Source organism: Haplochromis burtoni, unplaced genomic scaffold (assembly GCF_018398535.1).
Source record: "Haplochromis burtoni strain Fernald_Lab_line unplaced genomic scaffold, NCSU_Asbu1 Contig_120, whole genome shotgun sequence".
Taxonomy (NCBI): Eukaryota; Metazoa; Chordata; class Actinopteri; order Cichliformes; family Cichlidae; genus Haplochromis; species Haplochromis burtoni.
In genome coordinates, this window is record NW_024582481.1 from 724368 (window position 1) to 746744 (window position 22377).

Genomic DNA, 22377 nt, shown 5'->3' on the forward strand with positions numbered 1-22377 from the left:
CTGGAACACACCTTGGACATGTTGGCAGTCTGTTACAGGGCTAACGCAGAGAGACCGACAACCATTCACAGTCACACCTGGAGAGGACTCACACAGGCACAGGGAGAAAATGCAAACTTCCCATGATGCACTGAGCATTTCACCTTCACTCACTTCTTTTCACTCTTTTGTACTTACTGTATATGCCGCTTTGCATTTAACTACTAGTTATTATTAATAATTAAATGGCTCTCGTCCACAGCGTGTCTTTTGTCCTGTCTCCCACCCCTCACCCCCAAGCAGCCTGGTTCTTCCTGAGGTTTCTTCCTGTTAAAAGGGAGATTTCCCTTCCCACTGTTGCCATGCGCTTGCTCATGGGGGGGGGGGTCATCTAATTGTTGGGGTTTTCTCTCTATTATTATAGGGTCTTTACGTTACAATATAAAGCTCCTTAAGGTGGCTATTCTTGTGATTTGGTGTTATATAAATAAAACTAAACTGAATTGTATAAGCCCTATAATTATGACTGTGCAAATGCCACTAAATTACAATCCAAAAAACCAAAATACATTATTACAGGTAGATTTATCATTTTGCTATTTTATACTGTATATATTATACTTTAAATTATACTTTACAAACTGAAAAAGATGGATTAGATAACAAGACCAAACAAAATATTTGTACTCTTTCAGCTTCACTCTGTATCACAACCTGAACTGCACAAAACACTGGGCTGAATCTGCAGCTGTAACCAGTAATTAGCCAACTGTGGAACCAAGAAATGCAATTCCCCACACATGGGTTTGACTTGCAGACCAAAATCAACACAGGCAAGAAAAAAAACTAAAAAAAAAAAACTTGCAGTGAATTACACAAGTTTGCCATTAACTAATCCCCATCTGTACACCCATCTTTTCTTCCATATAGCCATAAATCTATCCTCTAACCAGTGTCACTTTAGGCGCTCTTTATATAATCAGTGTGGATTACTTCACAGGAATTACAATGTACAACCAGGCCAGGTTGATGCACTTTAAACAGCTCTTAATCCAGGAATAAGTGCTACCAGATTATCAGAGGCAGAGACTTCTTTAGCTGTCTCCTGCCCAGGACTTGAACCCACAGTGGCCCTGTGATGGCCAAGTCCAGAGAAGCAACCACAAGCTCCTCTGCTCACACACTGAGGTCTGGCCTCTCCCTTCAACCACCATACTGTGGTCCACTGACCAGGAAGGCAGTTAAGGCAGAAAGAACTAAAAATAAACACCATGCAATTTCAAAATTAAAACTGCTATCTCACTCCAAATTTCTTTATATTCCAGATGGGAAAGACATTTGGAAAGCTAGCTGTAAGCAGCGATGAGGGGGCCAAGCAGTTCAGCGGGTCATAGCCTGCAGTTTGATCTCATTGTGTTAAAAGTGTGGCTGTAAGCACTGAAGGGAAAAACAAGTTCTCTATTATTATTTATTTATACAAACAAAAAGTGGTGCCAGCACAAGAATCACTGATTTAAAGCAAACAGATCATCAGTTTGGAAACAAATGACATTTTTTGGTTCTTGCTATTTCTCCAAATGGTAAACTGCACTCTGACCCAAAAATGGGTCAAGAGTGTTGATGACATATGAACTCACTTCCTGTTTGGTAGCTCTAATGGAAACAGGGAATATGGTTCACTAGTAATGTGTGTTAACAGAGCTGCAACTTTGACCAGCGGAGTGCTCAACATGTAGACAGGACAACCCTTTTTTTTTTTTTTTTTTTTAAATTTAATCACACACAGGGGCTGCCATTCACTTGACCAGCAGAAGAAGACAGAGCAGAGAAAACGGTAAAGACGTCTATATAGCAACCACAGTGGACTACAAATCAGTTTAGAGGATTAACATCTGGCCACTTTAAAAGCTTCACATTTGCTCGATAAGGTGGAGATGCAATTTGTGATATTTCTGTGAGAGCAAGTGATTTAAAACACATTACACCTGATGCATGAACACAAAACCACAACAGTAACCTTAATTTTCCTGTCCAGTCCAAGGCAACTTTTTCCTTCGATGTGTTCCTCTGAAAGGAGCTGAGACAACACTCCAAATTAAGAGAACCTCAAATCTGCATGACAATGTGTAAAAGAATTCAAAGGGAGCTCTGACAGGCCTGAAGCAGGAACCTACATTTTGCAGCATTTAACATAACTTCTCATTATGGGACAAAAAAATGCAGAAAAACAACTGTCCCACAAACTGAAATTGGTAAAGTGAGAGTCCATTCTTCAAGACCTCGCTTAAATTCTGTTTTTATAAACTGATGCAAGGCCTCTGGGCCACAAAACCCCAAAATACAAAACACAGAGAGAGAAGAAAGTAAATGAAGGAGTAATGAGCTATTGATTTGCCCTGAAAAACGGAATATTTTGAATAACTCTGAATAACGCTGAAGACAATGCATTATTCACTAGAAAACCAAATGTCTGGGTGAGGTGGGAATCACTCCCTTTTACCGAAGCAGCACATAAGATACCAGATTTATATTATACAAAATGGTCTTCAAGCAGAATAAAAGATACTACAAACTATATTACACTATGATGTACTGTACATAAGACATACCATCACACATAGGTGGCATTTCAAGTGAGTGTCCCACCCTCACTAAGAGTTTTCACTATTAAAAATAAACCTTGTGCAGCTATAAAAATTAGTTTCTACAAACTGATATTCGACTCTGTACAGCTACTTTTCCAAGTTGTCATCCCATGTATAACCCAATCCAGCACACACAACTGATCTCCACTCTGGAGAATGCCCACAGAAAATGACAGTAAAATCCCTAAAACAGCATATGTCAGCTGTTTTGATTGCCCCTGCACCATGTGTTGGCCACGCACTATTTATAACAGAATGGCCGGCACTGTAGGGATAAGACAGCCTTGCTGTATTCACAAGGTCGCACTAAAGTCTCGTTTTCAAACGTCTGATGGTGTGAATCAGGGAGCTGCTTGGTCAAGCGCGGCGACGCAGTTGCGTCACCCACCTGACTGTTTTTGTTTACGAGAAGAACAGGGACTTCCCCCTCAACTTACGGCTAACCACCAATGCCCATGTGACCAAATCTCACTAACCAGGCCCTGCGCAGCCAACCACAGGTACTCCCTCTCTGTCTGCTTTGCGGTCCAGCTGGTCTGCAGCTAAACTGAGACGGTGCAAAGTACATCAGCTCCTTGTTTGTGTTTTTAATTTTGCCCACTTCCTTTTCGGTGGAAAGCGTCCCCATCCCATGCTGCTGGTCAGACTGAGCAGGCTGCAGAATGAGAGCCTGGCTTGTGGTGATCCACAGCATCCTGAGGCTCCTATGACTTATCTCACCAGCTTGACTCAAACAAGATGGAGTACCACTGATCTGACAGAATGAATAAAGACCCAAATTAACTCCCCATTTATGCAACTTTCTACCCAGACTAAGACAAATGCTCAGTAAAAAGACTCAGCCTCAGATGATATGGTCTCTGTGATTTGTTTAAATTTAAAGGTCAGTAGATGGGGCTTCACAAAATCTAATCAAGAGGCAGAAATATGCCAAGACATTTAACTTCTGGAGGCATCCAAAGGGAGAAAAAGAAAATGAGTTTCAGGTCTACTTTTGTCAACTACTGTCTCCAACATTTTGGATCTTGGGAAGGCCATTGTTTGCAACCAAAAAGAATGTGCACTGCTTCACCTCCTCAAAAACCAAGCAGTAAATGGAGCCTGAAAATTGAGGGTGATCAAACACAAATACCTTTCTATTTCAGACTAAAGAAAAGCTGGTTAACAGAGTCAAAATACAAAAAAAGGGGCTAGAAAAAAACACGTTTGATTAGGAAGACATGTTGCCAATTCAAAATCACAGATCTAATCAAGCCAAGTGGGAAATTATCCTTTTCCATCCTTCAAGAACTGACCAACTGAGCATGATTTGACCCAACCTACTTTAATTCTCCACATGGGCTTCCAGTCTGTCCATTTATGACACTGCAAATAGGTCGCCTTCTCCCACAAATAAGTTGTTTTTTTTTTTCCTTTGAGGAGGTTAGATTTTCAAGTCAAACAATCATTAAGACTGCAACCACAAATGTCTTTTTTGCTTATTTGTTTGTGTCTCCTCCTTTGCCAACCACAAACAGGATACTTTTTTCCAAACTTTGAAGGAGCACCTAAAGTCTTGGCAGTGCACAGGTGGGTAATTGATGTAAATATTAACCGATGGCAGCCCCTCCCCCACCCCCAAATAATAGGTATCTAATCTACGCCTACACCGCCTGGAGTTATTCTGTCTATCACAGGACTATCACGCCGAGAATCAGTAACTATTTGAATGCACGTCTATGCCCCATCAGCATCCCCTATCAACAAAGTGCTTACTAAAACGCTTGCTCATTGGTGAATTGGTTTTGTTTGGTAGTAACACAATCGACCTGTTCAAGCTAATTATTAATTTAGGCGTTGATGTTACATTTTAACTCGTGCTTTTAACGAAACGTGCACAAAAACAAAATCAAGAGGTTAATCGTGCGTTGCATACCTTGTGTGGGGCTTTTAACAGCCTGTGGACTCCAGCAATCTGATTTATCAGAGGGATATCTTCCCTGAAGGTGTACAGAGGCGGTCTGGTGGGCTCGGGGAAATTGGTGCTGTTAAATGGATCAGTATCATCTAAAAACTGCACCCTGCATATAAATGTAGCCATGATGTATCCATGCAAGGCGAGTTTAGATGATCAAAACAGTGGATGCGGCACTACGGTCTCTGACAGAGGCGCAGCCAGCCCCCCCTCCGGACAGCGAACTACCGGCAGGTCTTCTGCAGTAACAAAATCCTGCACCCTGTTATCCTTGGACCTTCCCCATTTGTTTCACTCAGCGTAGATGTGTCAGGACAGTGTGCGCAAAAAGTCCCAAAGTAGAGATCCGGAGTAACTCGCTGAGATGTCACGATTAGTCAGTGCGTGGCGGAATCGAGCGGAGCGCCAGTGTCCAAGGGCATTGCGGGCGGTTGAGGTGCTGAGGCAGACTGCGGACGGCACTGCTACACTTGGCGCCTGGTCTATGGGAAGCGGCTCCCTCCTCATGCATAAAGCCTGAGAAGGGACACTGCAAGCCAGGTCCCAGTCAGCCCGGCCAAGCTCGGATTACACGCGCTATAGCGGCCTCCAGTGGGAAAAAAGCAAAACGGATGCTGACAGTCCTTCAACTCGGTGTTGACAAACACACACTAGAGCTATAGTGGACACCAGAGTTATAACATATTTGTGTTTTCTTATTAGTTTTTATTTTTGTTTCGCTTTGACCTTTTAATTCAGTTTAGTTTCAGTGAGTTTCCAGAGTGGATTTTCTTGCTTCAGCTTAAAATATTTAGGTTCAGTGTTTTAATGTTGTTCACTTTTAATGTTTATTACTTTTTCATTCATGGGAAATGCCAGAGATGAGATTTAGGAAAATAATTAGATATTACAATATAAACAGAGCTTTTTGAAAGCAGTTGACTCGCAGCCTTGTAGACACCCAAACTTTAATAAACGGATGCTTTAAACCCTCATCATGCAGTTTGTGATAACAAATGTTAACAAATTAGAAACACCTAAACTAAGGCTTTATTCTGTAATGTTATTTTATTTTAATTGCTGTTTTAAAAGTTCACAAAAGGTCTAGGTTTGTTTTCCTTTTAGATAACAATTTCTTTTCCCAATTTAGTTTTAGTTAAATATGATAACCTTGTTTTTTTTACCAGAAAAAAACACAATGCTGCATATATTTTGAAAAAAAAAATGCATCTAACAGCAATATGTATGATCTAGTTTTAGAAGTAAATTCATGAGCTGTCTACAAATACGCCTTATGGTACATTTCTGTATTACTGAATTTTATGCTTATACCCTGGTTACTGATGCTTCATGGGAGTGGTTAGAGCAATTGAAAAATATGAAACAAATCTCCAAACATCTCTAGAGTCAGCTGTCTAACATTGCGTAGGTCCACCCTGAGCCTCGAACAGTTCTGACCTGTCAGTGCATAGCCACAGAGCCTCTGGGGCTGTCTCTACACACTGGCATGTTGGCAGCACAACCTTGGCTGGTATGGGTTGTTGGGTGGGGCCTTCAGGGATACACGAAACAAGCCTTCAAGGCTTTCTACAAGAAACACAAGAAGGCAAAGTTCTGCTATAGCTCTGTGGTTTGGGCTTGTTCCGGGCACTCCCATGACGCCTGTTTAGACAGGGATCTGGGAAGCTTCGAGGCCAGGTCAAAGCACTGGGTTTTTAACGTTCCTCGAGTTGTTCCTAAGTAGCATTTGTGGTGGATTTGTGGTGGAGGAGGCTGCTGCCACTGAGGAGTGCTTTCGTTCAAGTAGGTGCCATCCACATAAATGCCAGTACTCCAAGGCTTTCCAGACAAACATTAAATTGTTGTCTGTTTGATGTTAATATGGTCATTTAAAAACCATGCAGCATCACCCAGCTGCTCATAAATCATCTGTTTTCGAGTGGCAGCCAATCAGAAATTGCCTTAAATTCAATTCAATTCAATTTTATTTATACAGCACAAAATCACAACAATAGTCACCTCAAGGCACTTTATATTGTAATGTAGACCCTACAATAATACATACAGAGAAACGGAGGGTGGTCTTTAAGAGGGGAGGATTAAAACAGATTGTCTCATACAGTAGATGAACTGAGGGGCTGCACCAAGGTCCAGTAAACAATAGGCAAAATAAAAAGAAAGCTGAAAGAACTCTTTAAACTAAAACAAGCTTTAGTCTGTTTTTTAAACATTTTTTTCACCTGTCCATTAGCTCTTCTGGTGTCTTAACGGTGCTTTTCTCTCTCCTCCAGTTCTCTTTAACCTCTATTCACTCAAGCTCATAAATACAATCCAGCCAACAAAGTCTTCAATCTGGAAAAAGAACTTTAAAGATTAGCTTACATTTAGTTTAATTTAAAAAAGCAATTCTTTGAATACAAACCGACATACCTTGAATTTATCATCTGAAGCTACAGCTATGTAAAGCTGTGCCCTAGAAATATTTGTTTCCACAGATGATGCCTTGTAACAAAAAACCTTTGAGAACCACTGAGCTAGACTAGGTTGCCAACTAAAGAGTGCTCTAATTCACCAACCTGATCTTGCAGATGAGAAAATGGGGCTCTCATTGCCTACAGCAACAGAAGTCAACTTAATATAGACTCTATGGAGCCCATACCTTACCTTCTTATTTTGGACCAAAAGTTATATGTAGCACAATTCAGTTCAATTCAAGGCACTTTAAATGTTAAGATAAAGACCCTACCTACAATAATAGAGACAAAACCACAACAATCAAACCACCTTTGAACAAGCACTTGGTGACAGTGGGAAGGAAAAACTCCCTTTTAACAGGAAGGAACCTCCTGCAGAACCAGGCTCATGGAGGGGCGGGGCCATCTGCCCTGACCGGTTGGGGTGAGGAGAAGAATACAGGACAAAGAAACGCTGTGGAAGAGAGAGAGAGAGAGTTTAATAATAACTAATAACTATTGTCTGCAGTTATAAGTGTTGTATGTGTCTGCGTAATGAACTTACACAGTAAATGCTAAATAGATTAAACCCAGCACTCTTGTCCAGCTGTGATCACTCATCTCAGTACACGTCTGTGTAAATATCTTTTTGGTCTTGGTCCCATTCACAGACTACATATATAAACACAGATGTAGCCACTCTGACTCTTGTCTGTTGGTTAGTAAAGTCCTGTTGCGAAGCCTCAAAATGATTGTTTTCATTGTTGGGTTCTTGGTGTTCTGAAACTGGATGTGACATGCAAGGCGTAAATTTGCCTAAGAAACCGAGGGCAAGTGTGCGCTCATGCACAGGATCAGTGTTGTCTTAATTAAAATCAGTCAGGCATACGATAACTGTACTTTGAGTCAAACATTGAACGACCTGGAGTACTGCCACTCAACGCTAAATTCCCTGTTTTATTCACTGTCACTAATGCAGGGATGTCAAACATAAGCCCGAGGGCAGAATTGGCCCGGCAAAGACTCTAATCTGGCCTGCTGGACGGCTTTGGAAAATATGAAGGTGGGCATACATGTTTGGACTTTTAACTGCATTTTCAAAAGTTTTACAGCTTTTCCTGCTGATAAAGACCTCCCTCACAGCCATCTACACTACACTAAGTATTTAAGTTGTTAAGTAATAGATTAACAATTAAATGATAGAAAAATGTCTGTTAAGTGAGCATTGGTTTTATGTTTTTTATATTTTATATTTTACACATTGTCTAGTTAAAAAAATGTTATTTTTGTGTAGACAGATTAAACTTTGCTTAAACTTTTTTGTGTATATGTTCTCAGAGTTTCAACAATTTTTTGATCTATGTCAGAAAAACTGTTTTCTTCAGTTGGACGAATCAACGCTTTAAGGGAGGCCCACACAACCAATGTTATAAAAGAGTGAGCCTCACACGAGCAGTGGCTTCTGTGGATTTACCTCTCTCCATCATAGAACACCGCAGTTAACTCTCACGTTATATCCTACGTTATATTCATTCTGAGCTTGAGCTTCAAAGGCAGCACACCTCCAGTTGATGCTCTATGACACCACGGACTAGTCAATCCATCACAAACATCTAGTTCATATTATCTCACAGTGTGCGCCACAATTTACATTCCAGCACTGAACAGTGAACTACTGTATCACCACAATACTACAGTGTTTCACTGATAAAGAAGCAAAAACTAACCGACACAGGCCTGAAGGACAGGATATTGCCCCATCGGCAGCTGGGTGAGCTGGAGGTGGAAGAGGCTGGAGACCGGCAACAAGTTCTGGTACACGCTGACCTGTGTGGGGTTTTGTGTGGGTCTCAGAAATATCTGGCGCTTCCAATATCTAACTCAGAGTCAAGGGCACGGGTAATACTTTCATGGTTTAACTATTCACAATCATGCTGCTTGAAAATAAAATATTGGAACAGGAATACTCATGTATGGCTGTGAACACATAATAGTTACAGGTTATAATGTAATTTTGCATAATTTCTCATGATTATAATGTAAAATAAATATATATTAGAATGCTTTATAATAGTGGAGATGTTTCTCCAAGTTTAGTTCAACATCACTGATGTAATGTTAACATGCTGTAAAAACTGTAGTACTGTATAATAGTCCTGTTTAGATCAAATATAAGACACTACAGAGTGTCCTTTAAAAAATTCACTGGCTGTACTACATCCACATAAGTGTTTTTGGTGGCTGATTTCTTTTACACCACCATAATTGCCTGCAAGATGAGCCTTAGCGACATACTGTGAAAATGTGTGAGAGAAGCTTCCCCTGTGGATTACCTCTGGTACTGGGAAACCCTGAACGCAACTCGACAAGAGGAAGGTGGGCAGCAGTGCCGCATACTGTTGTATCATGTTTGTACATGTTCTGTATCTGTGAAGTTTGTGGTATTGATACTGCTGTGAAGGTGCAGCTTATTGCTTTCCACAGAGTAAATATTTTAATTTCCCAAGGTTGCATGTGACTTCATGCCTTCCCTGCAGTGTTGACCTTATTTCTGATAAGAGGTTTGAGTTCTTTCAATGCAGTAAAGTTTCACCAAATCTAAGCTGCATATTTAAAATTATTTTAACAATGAAACTGGATTTTGTCATCTTGAATTTAATTTAATTTCCTCCCTCTCTTCACTCTCTGAGTGTGCCGATCTTCCAGCTAAAGAGCCTTCACACTAGAGACATGCCTGATGATTTATGAAAAACAGGTACGAGTCTCTTGAAGATTGTTTGTTTGGGGGTAAAGCAGATTATAGATTTGTAATGTAAAATAGCCTCATAACAGTTCACCACACACTCCATGGGAAATCATTAAAATCATCATGCTTAAATTCTTTGTTTCCTCTTTTGTAACTTTCAACTTCATAAAATAATTAAGGACAGCTAACACGCTCAAATCAGTCGAAAAATCAAGGCAAAATACTCTGTCACAAATAATGTGACAGGGAAACTCCTACAAATAAATAGCATGACAGACAGCCCCAGAAATGACCCTACCTATGGCTTTTAATCCCCAGTTTGTCACTCCTCTTCTATAGTGAATCCCAACAGCATTTTGTTCTGTTTTTTATTTATTTATATTAAACTGGCAATTAAATTTTGCACTGAACCTTTAGTAAATCTGTCCCTAGATCTCAAGAATTCTATATCACTATTTAAAGGGATGTAAAAAAAAAAAAAAAAAAAAAAGAAAGAACGAAAGAAAAACGCCACTAACATGTGGTTCATTTATCATCTGAGTTCTGCTCACCAAAATGTTTGAGCATGTTTCAGCTGTATGTAGGTTAAAATGTTGATGCCAGATGATACTAATTAGCACTAATATAAAGAGTGCATGGCTCTCTCAGAGTCACAAAAAATAGAAAAAATATTTTGTCAATGAGAACTTGTTTAAAAAGAACAAAGAAAGAAAAAAAATCAGTGGATTGCAGTGTGTTGCTGTTTATGCCCTGATACTACTTTGGCATATGCTTGCAGCTCTGCTCCACAGAGAATTTCTCAATCTGATTTCATCAATTTGGTGAACAGCTAGGCCCTAAGATAAGATGCCTCTATTATAATCAACTTTTTCGTAGCCTCCTGACTACCAGCAATGCAAATTTGTCCTCTGTAGAGCACCTTTCTAAACCTGAATATCTCCCATGCACTGCATACTACAGAATTGCCTCCTGTTGGTATCTACAGAGGACATTTAGGGCTTTCCAATGATACCAAATGTGAAGGGGTGGAGCTTTGGGAACTTTAGTTTTTTCATTAAGGAACATGGCAGCCATCGCTGCAAGCACATTTTATGGGAAGAAGAAAAGTAAGTGCATAAAACTTCTTATTGAGCAATTTTTAGCTATAAATGTTGTTAGCATATTTTAAATAAGTCTCTTAATAACACATTAAAACATAGTATGCTTAATTCTAACTTCATTTTAGTATAGTATTGAAGTGTTTAAAAAATGTCCTCCGTAGTGGACATTTGTAGTCATTTCTTCCATTTTGTTCTGTTTTTTTAAATGACCAGAAAAGGAGTCCTTTTTAGAAGCAGAAAGAAACTTATTGCAGTTTGATGAGGGAAACCCAGATCTTGAGTTGTCTGATGAAGAAGATCATAGGGAATAAGCCCTTGAAGAAGAAAGAAGGAGGAGCATCAGGGATGGTACTCAGACCTGAACTTGCTGTCATTAAGTGGTTGGACAGTTGTCATGGCATCCTCTGCCTATGGCAATCAACCTCAGGACAGACGCACAAGATGGTTTAAGAAAAACAAAAGGTTTGTCCATATGCCAAGTCCACTGGCAATTGCTGAGTACACTACCAATATAGGTGACGTGGACCATATTGAATGTTGAGTTTCTACAGGATGGTCTCTCACACTCAGAAATTGACAGTATGTGCAGTTTTCTACTTTTTGATCTGGCAATCACCAACTCGTGGCTTCAGTATAGCAGTGACTTGCAGTTTTGGGGGAAGAAACCACTACAGTTCCTTGAGTTCAAACTTCTCCTTGGTGAAGAGTTGAAGCAAATGTTTGCCATCAAAGTTCATTTTTACACGTTCGGCCTTCCAATGTCCTCTGCAGTGGACATGTGATATCTAAAAAATGTAAACTTTTTTTTCCCAAAAAATTATTTCAGTCTTCTAATTACTTTACAAACATTGGGGGATTTAAAAAATTTTTTTGATTGGACAACATTTTTTTTCCTAGTAGTCAGGAGGGTAGTCCTTCATTATTCCTTGCAGTTGATGTTTAAGTAGGGTTAGGTATAATCTGACAGATACAATCTAGCATTTGATTAAACAGTAGTTATGTAGTAATTAATGTAGATGCCAAGAATGGGAGGAGATGCTGACTTAGAAACTCTGACATGTTACGGTACATGTGTCTGTCCAACTGGAGTAAGTTTAACAATATACCAATGGTCTGCAAAGCTAAATACAATAAATATGGATTTAGTCTGACACGTACTGTAATCTACAAGTTTTTATTTATTTATTTGCCTCTAATATAAAGTGAACTATATTACATGTGCTTTTTGGCTGCAATAAATGTGTGAGTGATATTATTTTGTGTGAATATAACAAACTATAAGTACAAGACTAAATTTCATGAACTAGTACATTTTTCCAGTGTAATAGTTTGGTCATTATGTTCATTCACTGGAATAGCAGAGACTTATAAACTGTATCATGTAACAAACTGAAAACTCACTACCACAGTTTTATTTCATGGGTTCCTTATGGTATCCGTGCTCAGTCAACTGTCATTGCTTCTGTTATCAGCATCTTATCATGTCATTTTATACAAACACTTTTATCAAACAAGCCGTAGCTGTTCCCATAGCTTTAACAGTCAATAAGAAATTAGAAGAAGCTGATAAAGCAGTCACCGCGTTCTCCCTTTCTCTTCATCAGACCTAACGGAGAGATGAGTTACATGTGAGGATTTGTGCTTACCTTAGAAATACACCAAAATAACAAGGAGCAAATGTTCGACATGGAAGCTGAAAGTGATGAGCAGAAAGAGATCACTCAAAGGCCAAAATGGGACAATAAAATTCAATATTTGCTAACCTGCATAGGTTTTGCTGTTGGGCTTGGTAATGTATGGAGAGTCCCATATCTGTGTCAGAGCTATGGTGGAGGTAAGCAGAACTCTGTTACACAGTGTCGTTTAATGTTGACATTAAACAAAAAAATAGATAATAGATGCTCTTAAATGTTACTACTTTTACACTTAATAAAACACAAATAATATTTTTAATAAAGTAACAATGCATGTATTAAAAATAATTAATTCTGACAGGTTTCTGGTTTCAGCTTCCACGTGGGTCTTATTTCATATGCTCTCACTGCAAAGACTTGGTTGCAGTGATGATATATTAAAATAATTTTCAAGATCTAAATTTCCAGAAGAGAATGATTAAAGTTTCTGAAGACATTTTGTTTCAACATGACCGTAAATTTTAATGTTACCTAAATCTCACTATAATGTAAACTCTAAAAGAATTGTATCTGGTGTTAAGATCTGTTAGTTGGTGCAGATGAGCATGATAAAGGTCTGCCTGCTGATAACAAAATGTCAAAAACGAAATGTCCTTCACCATCAAACCAACCTTAATTTTTATTTTCTTTTTACTTCTTACTGAAAAAAATGCAAGATTGTAGTTTCTGATTCCTTATGTCATTGCCTTGGTGTTTGAGGGACTTCCCCTGCTGCACATGGAACTGGCCATTGGACAGTGGCTACGCATGGGAAGCGTTGGAGTGTGGAGTGTTCAATCTCCCCATATCCAGGAGGTGTAGGTGAGAACATCTGGTTTGCGAAAAGGTCGTATACCAGATGTTCGAAAAATGCGAAAAATTAGCAAACTTGTGTCATACTTAACACCGCTCTATAATTTATGTTAATTAGGTTGAATTTTTAAAAACAGGCGTGGCTTCGATGCTGGTGTCCTTCCTGGTTGGACTGTTCTACAACATGATCTTGGCCTGGATCCTGTGATACTTCTTCCATTCCTTTCAGAGTCCACTTCCCTGGAGGGACTGCCCAGTAAACCTGAATCATACTGGTAATATTGACATCACGATAAAGGCCCACAGATTACTTATGATATCTCTAATTTCTAAAGCCTGAACATAACACCAAACATTGAGACCAGTGGGTCCTTACAGTAGTAGTTGGTATTGTGTCTTGCATCTGCTTGGTGCATCGTGTACATCTGCTTCATAAGAGGAATTGAGACCATTGGGTCTCCAATGTTGATATATTAAGCTTTTTGCTCCATTTATTGCACCCGCATGGTAGATAAATAAGGTTTGATAAAGGTTTTTCCACCTTGAAAAGATAGTTGCATGAGGGAATAGCATACTTTTGCCCTGCATATGTTGGCCATTTGTCGAAACATATATCAACACAAATTGTTAACCAAATGGAATGTGACTGTTTGGTGATTTGGCAGACAGTCTAGAGGCTCACGTTTATAGATTTCTTGATTAACATTAGTGATTGCCTTCAATAGCCACTACATTGTTTTTCTTGGTCGGCATGCATATTCACTGTACTGCAGTTTGTGGCATCCATTCAGTTGGTTGAATAAGTTAGTTGTGTTGCATATGTGCAGCATGTTACTTTCACTTCATCATGCATTCGAAATATTTTTCGATCAAACTTCCGTAAATTGGAATAAAGGTCAAAATTCAACTTCTACTGGCTGCATTAAAGGCAGTAACTGTGATGGATAAGCAGAAGACTAAACATTTATTTTTCTTTATTACCTATAAAAGTAACAATACCTAAAAGTGTTACAAGCTGTAAAAATCTCTTTTGACGATACACTGATGAAAAGAGTTCATCCAAACTTTTCCCCAACAGGCTATTTATGCCACAGCCACTTTTCCATATCTTGTTTTGACCATCTTCTTGATCAGAGCCTTGACTCTCCCTGGAACAAGTGATGACTTGATATATCTTTTCACTCCAAATGTAAGTCTATTACTTTTTTCCCCCTTACCAACATAATTTCATGTGATAAATCTGATATCTAACTAATGTTTATCACAGTGGAAACCCTTGAAAAATCCTAAGGTTTGACTGGATGCTGCCACCCTTGTCTTTGGCTTTTGGGGGACTTATTGCTTTTTCCAGTTATAATCCTCAGAAGTAAGAAAAGCCAAAAGAAAATGTTTTTTTAAAAGCCATACATTATGCTGATCAATACATTGTTTTGTTTTATTTTTGCAGGAATAACTGTGAGAGAGATGCCCTTATTGTTGGATGTGTGAACAGTTTTACATCAATATATGCGTCAGTTCCTATCTTTGCCATTCTTGGCTTTAAGGCAAATTAAAACAACAACAACTACCAAAACTGGTAAGTTAAATAAAAAAAATGATGTGAAACTTAAGCTTTAACATTACATAGATACAATATTAAAGCAAACATTTCTCATTTAATATTAATGCTTTTAATACTAATAGTGTTTTTGTTTGTTTGTTTGTTTTTTGCTGATATCAGGAACATATTAACCCTGACAAATGCATTTAACATCGGGGTTGGCAACATAACTCTTGAAAACTATGGCAAGTGGTTAAACTATCTCAATAAGACAATCCCTTGGAAGTTAAAAGTCTCAATCTCAAAGCTTGGTGTAGTACATCTACTCATATTAAAAATAATTAGCATTTATGTATTTGTGATCATATATCATTTCCCACTCTTAGAGTGCTTCAGGAACTGGACTGGCATTTATTTTGTTTACTGAGGCAGTGATTGAAATGTCAGCCTCGCAGGTGTAGGTCCTCTTTTTTGTTATGCTCTTCTGTCTCAGTCTGTCCTCCATGTTTGGAAATCTAGAGGGCGTCCTTACTCCTCTGCTGGATTTACACATAGTTCCACCTGGATTCCTAAGGAAGCTTTCACAGGTATACCAAAAAGACTGAACAGCTTAGTGTTGCATTTTCACTGACGGCACTAAGAAAACTGGTTTGTATTGTGTTATATTATTAAAACAAAAATAAAGATGATAAAGTTAGGTGCAAGATATCTATTACTCTCTACATAGAATTGTGACTATGACTAAGTCCCACCTGGTATTTCAAAACACATGCATTACTTTTGCAAGAAACCTTTATGTTCTCTCTGAAGGTGTTTATATTAGTGATTTTAGTTTATAGTCACATGTCTTATGATGTCTGATATTTTGCTTACAGGGTTAATCTGTCTCATCTCCTTTGCTGTGGCCCTAATCTTCACTTTGGGCACTGGAAACTACTGGCTGGAAATTTTTAACAGTTATGTAGGATCCGTGCCACTACTCAACATAGCTTTCTTTGAGATCATCGCTGTGGCTTTCATCTTTGGAATAAACAGGTGATATTATCATTGTCAATGTATGTCATGATTATGCTTATGTTAAACAGTGTTTTTAAAAGGACAAATGTTACAAATGTTTCCATTTGCCCACAGATTTAATGACGACATTGAATGGATGACAGGGCGGAGACCTAACATTTACTGGCAGGCAATGTGGCGCTTTATCAGCCCGTTCATGCTTCTGGTGGTTTTTGTGGCTTATGTTGTGATCGAGGCTGAGAAACAACCAACATACAATGCATGGAACCCAGATTAATGTACCATTATGACACTTCATTAAATTTGGAACAAAGACTGACTTTCCACTGCATCACCCCCTCAGGTTCACTTCCCCCTTGCTGATGTCCTGCACTATCCTGAATGGGTTTTTGTTATCTGTGTGCTCTTATCGATCCTTCCTGTAGTCTCAATTCCCCTTGTGGCTTTCTATAAATTCATGTGCTTCCTGAAGAATTACACCATGAACAGACAATCAAAGTCCATATGCAAATGAGTATTATCATGGGGAATTGTAAATAGATATCTTGACCTATGTTATTTGATTGGTGGTCAGGATTACAAGTAACCCCTGCCACTCATTATTAACTTTGTTCTCTGTATGTTCATTTGAAAAACAAAAAGGCAAGCAAAATGATTCCACTTCTTATTTTTACATTTTCCCATCTTTTTTAAGGTATGGTTTTGCATGCTTATTACACCTAATAATATCCTTAACATATTGAAAATCATATTTTTTTTAACCTAAATGCATCATTTGTATCAGAGACAGAGATGCAGCCTGATCAATTCAATGCATGACAATATCTCTGTGAATACAGATCACCAAGGGCTGGAACTGACTCTCATGTTTGTGTTATTATTCAATTAAAGGAAGATGACAGTTAATTTCCTGTGCTGATGTTTGGATAGGAACGAATGGAGCATGATGGATACTGTAACATGTGTAGTTTGTGATCAGCACATATATTAATAAAAGAAACAATTTTCAGTTAAAATGTACATAAGCACATGAGCTGATTTTGTGATTTCATTCACATTTGCCCAACCCAACTTTTGCTACATGATAATCTTCTTTCTACTCTTGGTTACATGCACAAGAGTGATGTAGTGTTGCATAATGTGTCCTTTAGGTATGCTGCATGTCAACAGTGCATGTGACTGTATGAGAGTAGCGGTACATGCATGTGCTCACTAGTCATGTTCATGTGTGCGTGCGTGTGTGTGTTTTGAGTTACACGCAGTTACCTTTTTGTGGTGTGGGTGGACGGTGATATTGTCCCTCCAGCGTCATGTGCTTTGGAATATGCTGGCTGCCTTTGTTGCCTCCCTGCCTGTTCTGCTTTTCTGGCACTTTCATACAATGGTGCACTTGAACACCCTGATGTTATTAAGCCTTTCAAACTACTACAGTTTGAATTCCAGCTCTCAGGAAAGACTAGCATCCCAATGTAGGATACATGGCACAAGATTCATCGTCGAGGAACAACAGCAAGGATTGACTGCAACGAGAAAACAAAAGGTAACAACTGAGCCTCCATTAACTTTGATTATTGCTGCTTTATGTCTGTATGGATAAAGCTATGCAAGGTAACATAATAATTCTATTTTAATTTTAATTATTGCCATATACAATTACTTACTTTCTTCTCTGCTTCACAATCTGGCACTACCAATGTTGGTCATTATTTATGGCTCTTTTAGTTTTGGGGGAAAAAAAAGAAACCTGATGTGACTGACTACAGAAGTTTACTGAGTTCAAAAGGACGTGCCGTTTCAACTGCTGTTGAAGTAAGTTCAAGGTAAGAAAAAAATGCAGTGTTTGACCAGCTGCTTACAAATTGTCACATATTCATTTCTGTGCTGTTCTAGAGTTGTCACTACATAAATAAACAGTAATCGTCCAAGCGAGGATTTTGTAGTCGTCAAGAGGAAAGCGACCTTTTAGGATAAACAAATCAGCTGTATTTGTGATCATCTAAATATTACTGTTATCATATATATGACACACTGTGCTATCAGCAACATCAGAATGGTGTGACAAGTTCGATAACACTTCACTAGGACATGTCGCAGCGGGAAGATGCCTCCCAGTGTGGTGGGGTTGTGGTTGAGTTCGAGTCTGACAACATCCGGGATGCAAAAGCTGAAAAAGCTACGCGTATACCAGGTGAACTCGAATTAAAATCCAATTAGAATTTGTGCAGTGTCTTTGTAGCCAATGGAATATCTGCTTATTTGATTTGATGCATTTCCTTTTAAGGTTCAGCTCTTATCTACCTCAGGGGTCCCAAGTTTCTCATCTATGTCAGTGGAGCATTATCAATGTGGGTAAGAATCATTTCCTGAAGAAACATTCGTGGGGCAATAGGTAAGACTTCGCAACTTAAAGGACTGCAAGGTAGTCTCTTTACACTGTGTCACAGCACACTGATGAAAATATTGCAACACAACACACGATGATGACTTTTCTCATGTGTTAAACAGGGCGACCGCATGTGGCACTTCGCAATCTCTGTGTTCCTGATTGAACTGTACGGCCGTAACTTGCTGTTGACTGCGGTGTTTGGATTGGTGGTGGCTGGGTCAGTTCTCATGTTTGGGGCTTTGATTGGAGACTGGGTTGATCGGAATCCTAGGAATAAAGGTATGCACAGCAATCTCATACCCATATGAAAATTCTAACATGTAATATAGCGAGGTACAGTGATAAGAGCTCAGTGGATTTCAATCTTGGGCCAGGAAATTTGCTGGTTTCCTATCTCACTAGGAGGTGAATTGCTATTCGCCAGATGTCTCAAGTGTAAACCTCCTGGCACAAGGTTCATAGCCACTGACTCGTATCTGTTATGACTAGCATTCATTTTTTACAACCCCCATAAAAAAAAAAAATGCATATTTGAAATTCGTTTTTTCCATCTTCTATTTTAGTTGCACATGCATCTCTTTTCGTTCAGAACATCTCGGTGACAATATGTAGCATTGTGCTCATGTTGGTGTTCTCATACAAGCAAAGGATTGAACAGATCTGGGATGGATGGCTTACTGTGAGTAGACACTACATACTTGCTACAACACAATCGCTGTGTTTCGGTTATATATACTTGATATGAGTACTACACAGAGAAGTCATTGCTGTTGTTGTCCCCTCTGTCTCGTGTCCCTGTTGTCTCTGCCTCTGAGCTTGTGGCTACTCTGTGCTGTCATAGTAACATGTTGCATCGCAAAACTCACACAAGGTGGTTTGTTATACGGTGGTGATCGTCCTGGCAGATGTGGCAAACCTTGCAAGCACAGCACTGACCATTGCCATTCAGAGGGACTGGATTGTGGTCATCACAGGCTACAACCGAGGTCACCTAGCGGGTGAGGACATTCAGTCTGTTAATGAATATACTGGTTTGTATTTGAGGCTTGTCTGTGGAAGATAGATCCTCGAACTATAGAAAAGATCAGATATTGACTGGCTACTGCTTAGCTTCCGATGCTGGACACACATTAACCTCTGTGTTTGTTCCTAACAAAAGGAATGAATGCAACCATGAGGCGGATAGATCAGGTGACTAACATCCTGGCTCCACTAGCAGTGGGACAGGTCATGACCCTTGCCTCCAACGTAGTTGGCTGTGGATTCATCCTGGGCTGGAACCTGGTGTCTCTAATTGTGGAGTTCTTCTTCTTGTCACGGGTTTATCGCATCGTCCCTGCTCTGTCAGCCAAACCACCATCGGTTGCAGTGGATCAAGCATATCTCCAGAGGATAGAGAGGAAAAGGTTACAAGGTATGAACTGTTCATTGGATCTTTTTCATAGATCAAAAAGGGAATCCAATCTAGCAGTGCCTTAAACCTGTATTCTTTCTAATAGAAGAAAAACTACTTTTGCAAAAGATTTGGGGTGTCTGAAAACAGCCCTTACATCCCCATTATTGTCAAAAGGGAGGATAAAGTGAATTTCTCTAGTGTGGGATTAAAAAAAGTGTTTAGGTGCTTTAGGGCAGGCTTACACTGTGAATGAGAAGCCAGTACTACAGTGTGCCTCCGTTTCTCAGTTACTTATGTTTGTTTTCAAAATATCAAGATGAGGAATCATATCTTCATGGGAGCCGCCTCTTTCCGAAAAAAAAAAAAAGATCCAGCACCAAAGCTTTTTGACATACATTATCTTAAAACACAGTTTTGAGTTTGTGTACAACATCCAAATGCAAGGGTCCACATGGTATAGATTTCTGTTTGCACTCACACACATTAGCGTAGATGAACTGCGTTTGACAAATGATGTAGAGGCTAACGTGACGTGGCATAGAGGGGGTGCAGAAAAGCTCGTGAGGATTAGGCCTTTAGAATTAATGAACTCAAGTGATGGATGCCATTCTTGTTTTTCATTAGGAGAAGGCAATGTTGCGCGACCTCAGGCTCTGACAGAGGGCAACTGCAACTCAAGCTTACACCTCAAGGAAATCACCGATCTGCCGCTGTGTTTTCGGAGGTTCCGCTGGCTGGTGAGCACCTGTAAAGATGGCTGGATGGCCTACTATCGTCAGCCTGTTTTCCTCGCGGGAATGGGTCTGGCTTTCCTTTACACCACAGTGCTTGGGTTTGACTGCATCACCACTGGCTATGCCTATACTCAGGGGATAAGCGGATCTCTTCTTAGTCTGCTGATGGGCGTGTCAGCCATCACAGGCTTGATGGGCACAATAATGTTCACCAGGCTCAGGAAGGCCTATGGCCTGGTCAACACAGGCATCATCTCAAGCTGCCTCCACCTGGGCTGCTTGCTGCTGTGCGTGTGCTCTGTGTTTGCCCCTGGCAGCCCCATGGATCTCAGCTTGCTGATGCCCGACATTAGTTCCAATTCCTCTACAGCGCTTGGTGGGATGACAGGCCAAAGGCAAAAACACACATACCCTATGATGGGAGGCAGCAATCAGCCACTTCTGCCCGACCGCTCTTCTATCCACTGGACCAACAACACGGTGCTTTTTGACAATGTTCCCTCCGGCACAGCTCCAGAATCTTACATCTCCATTATTCTGCTGTTCTTGGGTGTCATTACAGCGCGCATTGGTGAGTAGACACAAATTCAGAGCTTATTCAGTGCATAGAAAAACTTATGTACAAGTGATATTGCCATTTTTAATGCCCATTTCATGTGGGCACACGGCAGATATTCCAGTAATAATTTATTTTGAATATACTGATATATAGTGATAATTATCTTTTTGAGGCAATTTAACAAAAAATAAAAATTACCTAGTCAGTCCACCAGAGAGCACTATTGTAAACTCTAAAATGTATTTCTCATTACATACAAGGTTTTGGGATATTTACTTCTATTGATGCATAGAGTTTAAATATTGGTGTAGAATATGAAATATATGTCAAAAAATACATAAATCTGCCCAAAATGTGACTTTTCTGGGTAATTTTGTTATACAAGTACAAATTTTAATCTGGTCAAATGAAATTTACTTGCAGCTGAATCAGTGCCCATCTGTTATAAAGGTCAGTTCATCTATTACTGTGTTTCAGGTCTCTGGTCCTTTGACCTGACTGTGACTCAGCTTCTGCAGGAGAACATCTGTGAATCAGAGAGAGGAGTGGTTAACGGGGTGCAGAGCTCCATGAATTACCTGATGGACCTGCTTCACTTCATTATGGTGATCTCTGCTCCGCAGCCACAACACTTTGGCATCCTAGTTATAATTTCTGTGTTCTTCATCACCACGGGGCACACTATGTACTTCCTGTATGCACATAAAGCCAAGAGAAAACGCCGCCTCGACACATAAGGAGCAGCTTACACATCCAGGCATGAGATGCTCACTAGCACTGAATCCACTCTGCACCAGTGAAATGAATGTCTCCCTCCTGATCCTTCAGCAAACTAATTGCAACACTCCAACTGTTTCTAACTCAGCCATTCATTTCAGCACAACACAGCAAGTGCCAATCCCACCTCAGCTGCTTTCACACTGCAGGGCCATGTGCCATGGCAGCAAACGAAAACTCAGGTGAAGTAGAGTGGGAGACAAGCTCTCGCTTTATGTACATAAGTCGAAGTGGCTACCATAAATGCTGCCTCCAGGGGAAATGTCCTAAGAGGACACAAAGGTCACGACTTAAGGCACCAACAAATGTTTTTGCCAACTGTGCAGAATACTCGTATACTGCAAGACTTTCAAACAAGACGGTTAACTTCATAGCTTTTTTGGATGGGAAGGTGAAGGGACAGAGAGATGAATCTAACCATCACCTCAGTACAGATCTGCTGCTGTGAAAAAATCCTGAACGTGACACATGAAAATAAAGACAAGACAAAGCTGTACATTTTCAAGTGGCATTGATGTTACTGATCCGTCCACTTGGAAATATTCCAGGATGTCCAAAAAGGAAGATAAAGGGAACTTGATGTGAGATTGTTTCAAAGATTGTTTAAATTAAAAGGAAAGAAAAAA

At 39.7% G+C, this 22377-nt stretch overlaps 2 protein-coding genes and 1 pseudogene across 5 annotated transcripts in view; 2 read left to right on the forward strand and 1 right to left on the reverse strand.

The window, feature by feature from the left end:
• fhod3b (formin homology 2 domain containing 3b) overlaps positions 1-5089 on the reverse strand; it is a 90321-nt gene extending 85232 nt beyond the window's left edge. For all 3 annotated transcript variants that reach the window (XM_014337596.2, XM_042223786.1, XM_014337597.2), the window contains exon 1: positions 4540-5089. In XM_014337596.2, the coding sequence (XP_014193082.1) occupies positions 4540-4704 (165 nt within the window). In that variant the 5' untranslated portion in view covers positions 4705-5089. The remainder of the gene's footprint in view (positions 1-4539) is intronic.
• A 3592-nt stretch (positions 5090-8681) lies between these two features.
• Positions 8682-16176, forward strand: LOC102300435 (annotated as a pseudogene).
• A 1070-nt stretch (positions 16177-17246) lies between these two features.
• Positions 17247-22377, forward strand: si:ch211-254p10.2 (solute carrier family 40 member 1). Of its 2 annotated transcripts, XM_042223828.1 has the most exons (10): positions 17247-17439; positions 17622-17719; positions 17982-18087; positions 18181-18248; positions 18405-18564; positions 18849-18964; positions 19157-19283; positions 19445-19699; positions 20306-20986; positions 21452-22377. In XM_042223828.1, the coding sequence occupies exons 3-10, from the start codon at positions 17985-17987 to the stop codon at positions 21709-21711; spliced, it is 1770 nt and encodes a 589-aa protein (XP_042079762.1). In that variant the 5' UTR covers positions 17247-17439; positions 17622-17719; positions 17982-17984; the 3' UTR covers positions 21712-22377. The 2 variants fall into 2 exon arrangements, with proteins under 2 accessions (XP_042079762.1, XP_042079763.1); XM_042223829.1 differs by lacking the exons at positions 17247-17439; positions 17622-17719 and having other exon boundaries at positions 18006-18087; positions 18181-18288.

Bases quoted from the DNA above. Each gene is read 5' to 3' on its own strand.
- si:ch211-254p10.2 (XM_042223828.1), top strand. From the start codon at position 17,985: ATGTCGCAGCGGGAAGATGCCTCCCAGTGTGGTGGGGTTGTGGTTGAG. The intron at 19,284-19,444 runs GTGAGGACATTC...TCCTAACAAAAG, and splicing joins CAACCGAGGTCACCTAGCGG to GAATGAATGCAACCATGAGG. The intron at 19,700-20,305 runs GTATGAACTGTT...GTTTTTCATTAG, and splicing joins AGAGAGGAAAAGGTTACAAG to GAGAAGGCAATGTTGCGCGA.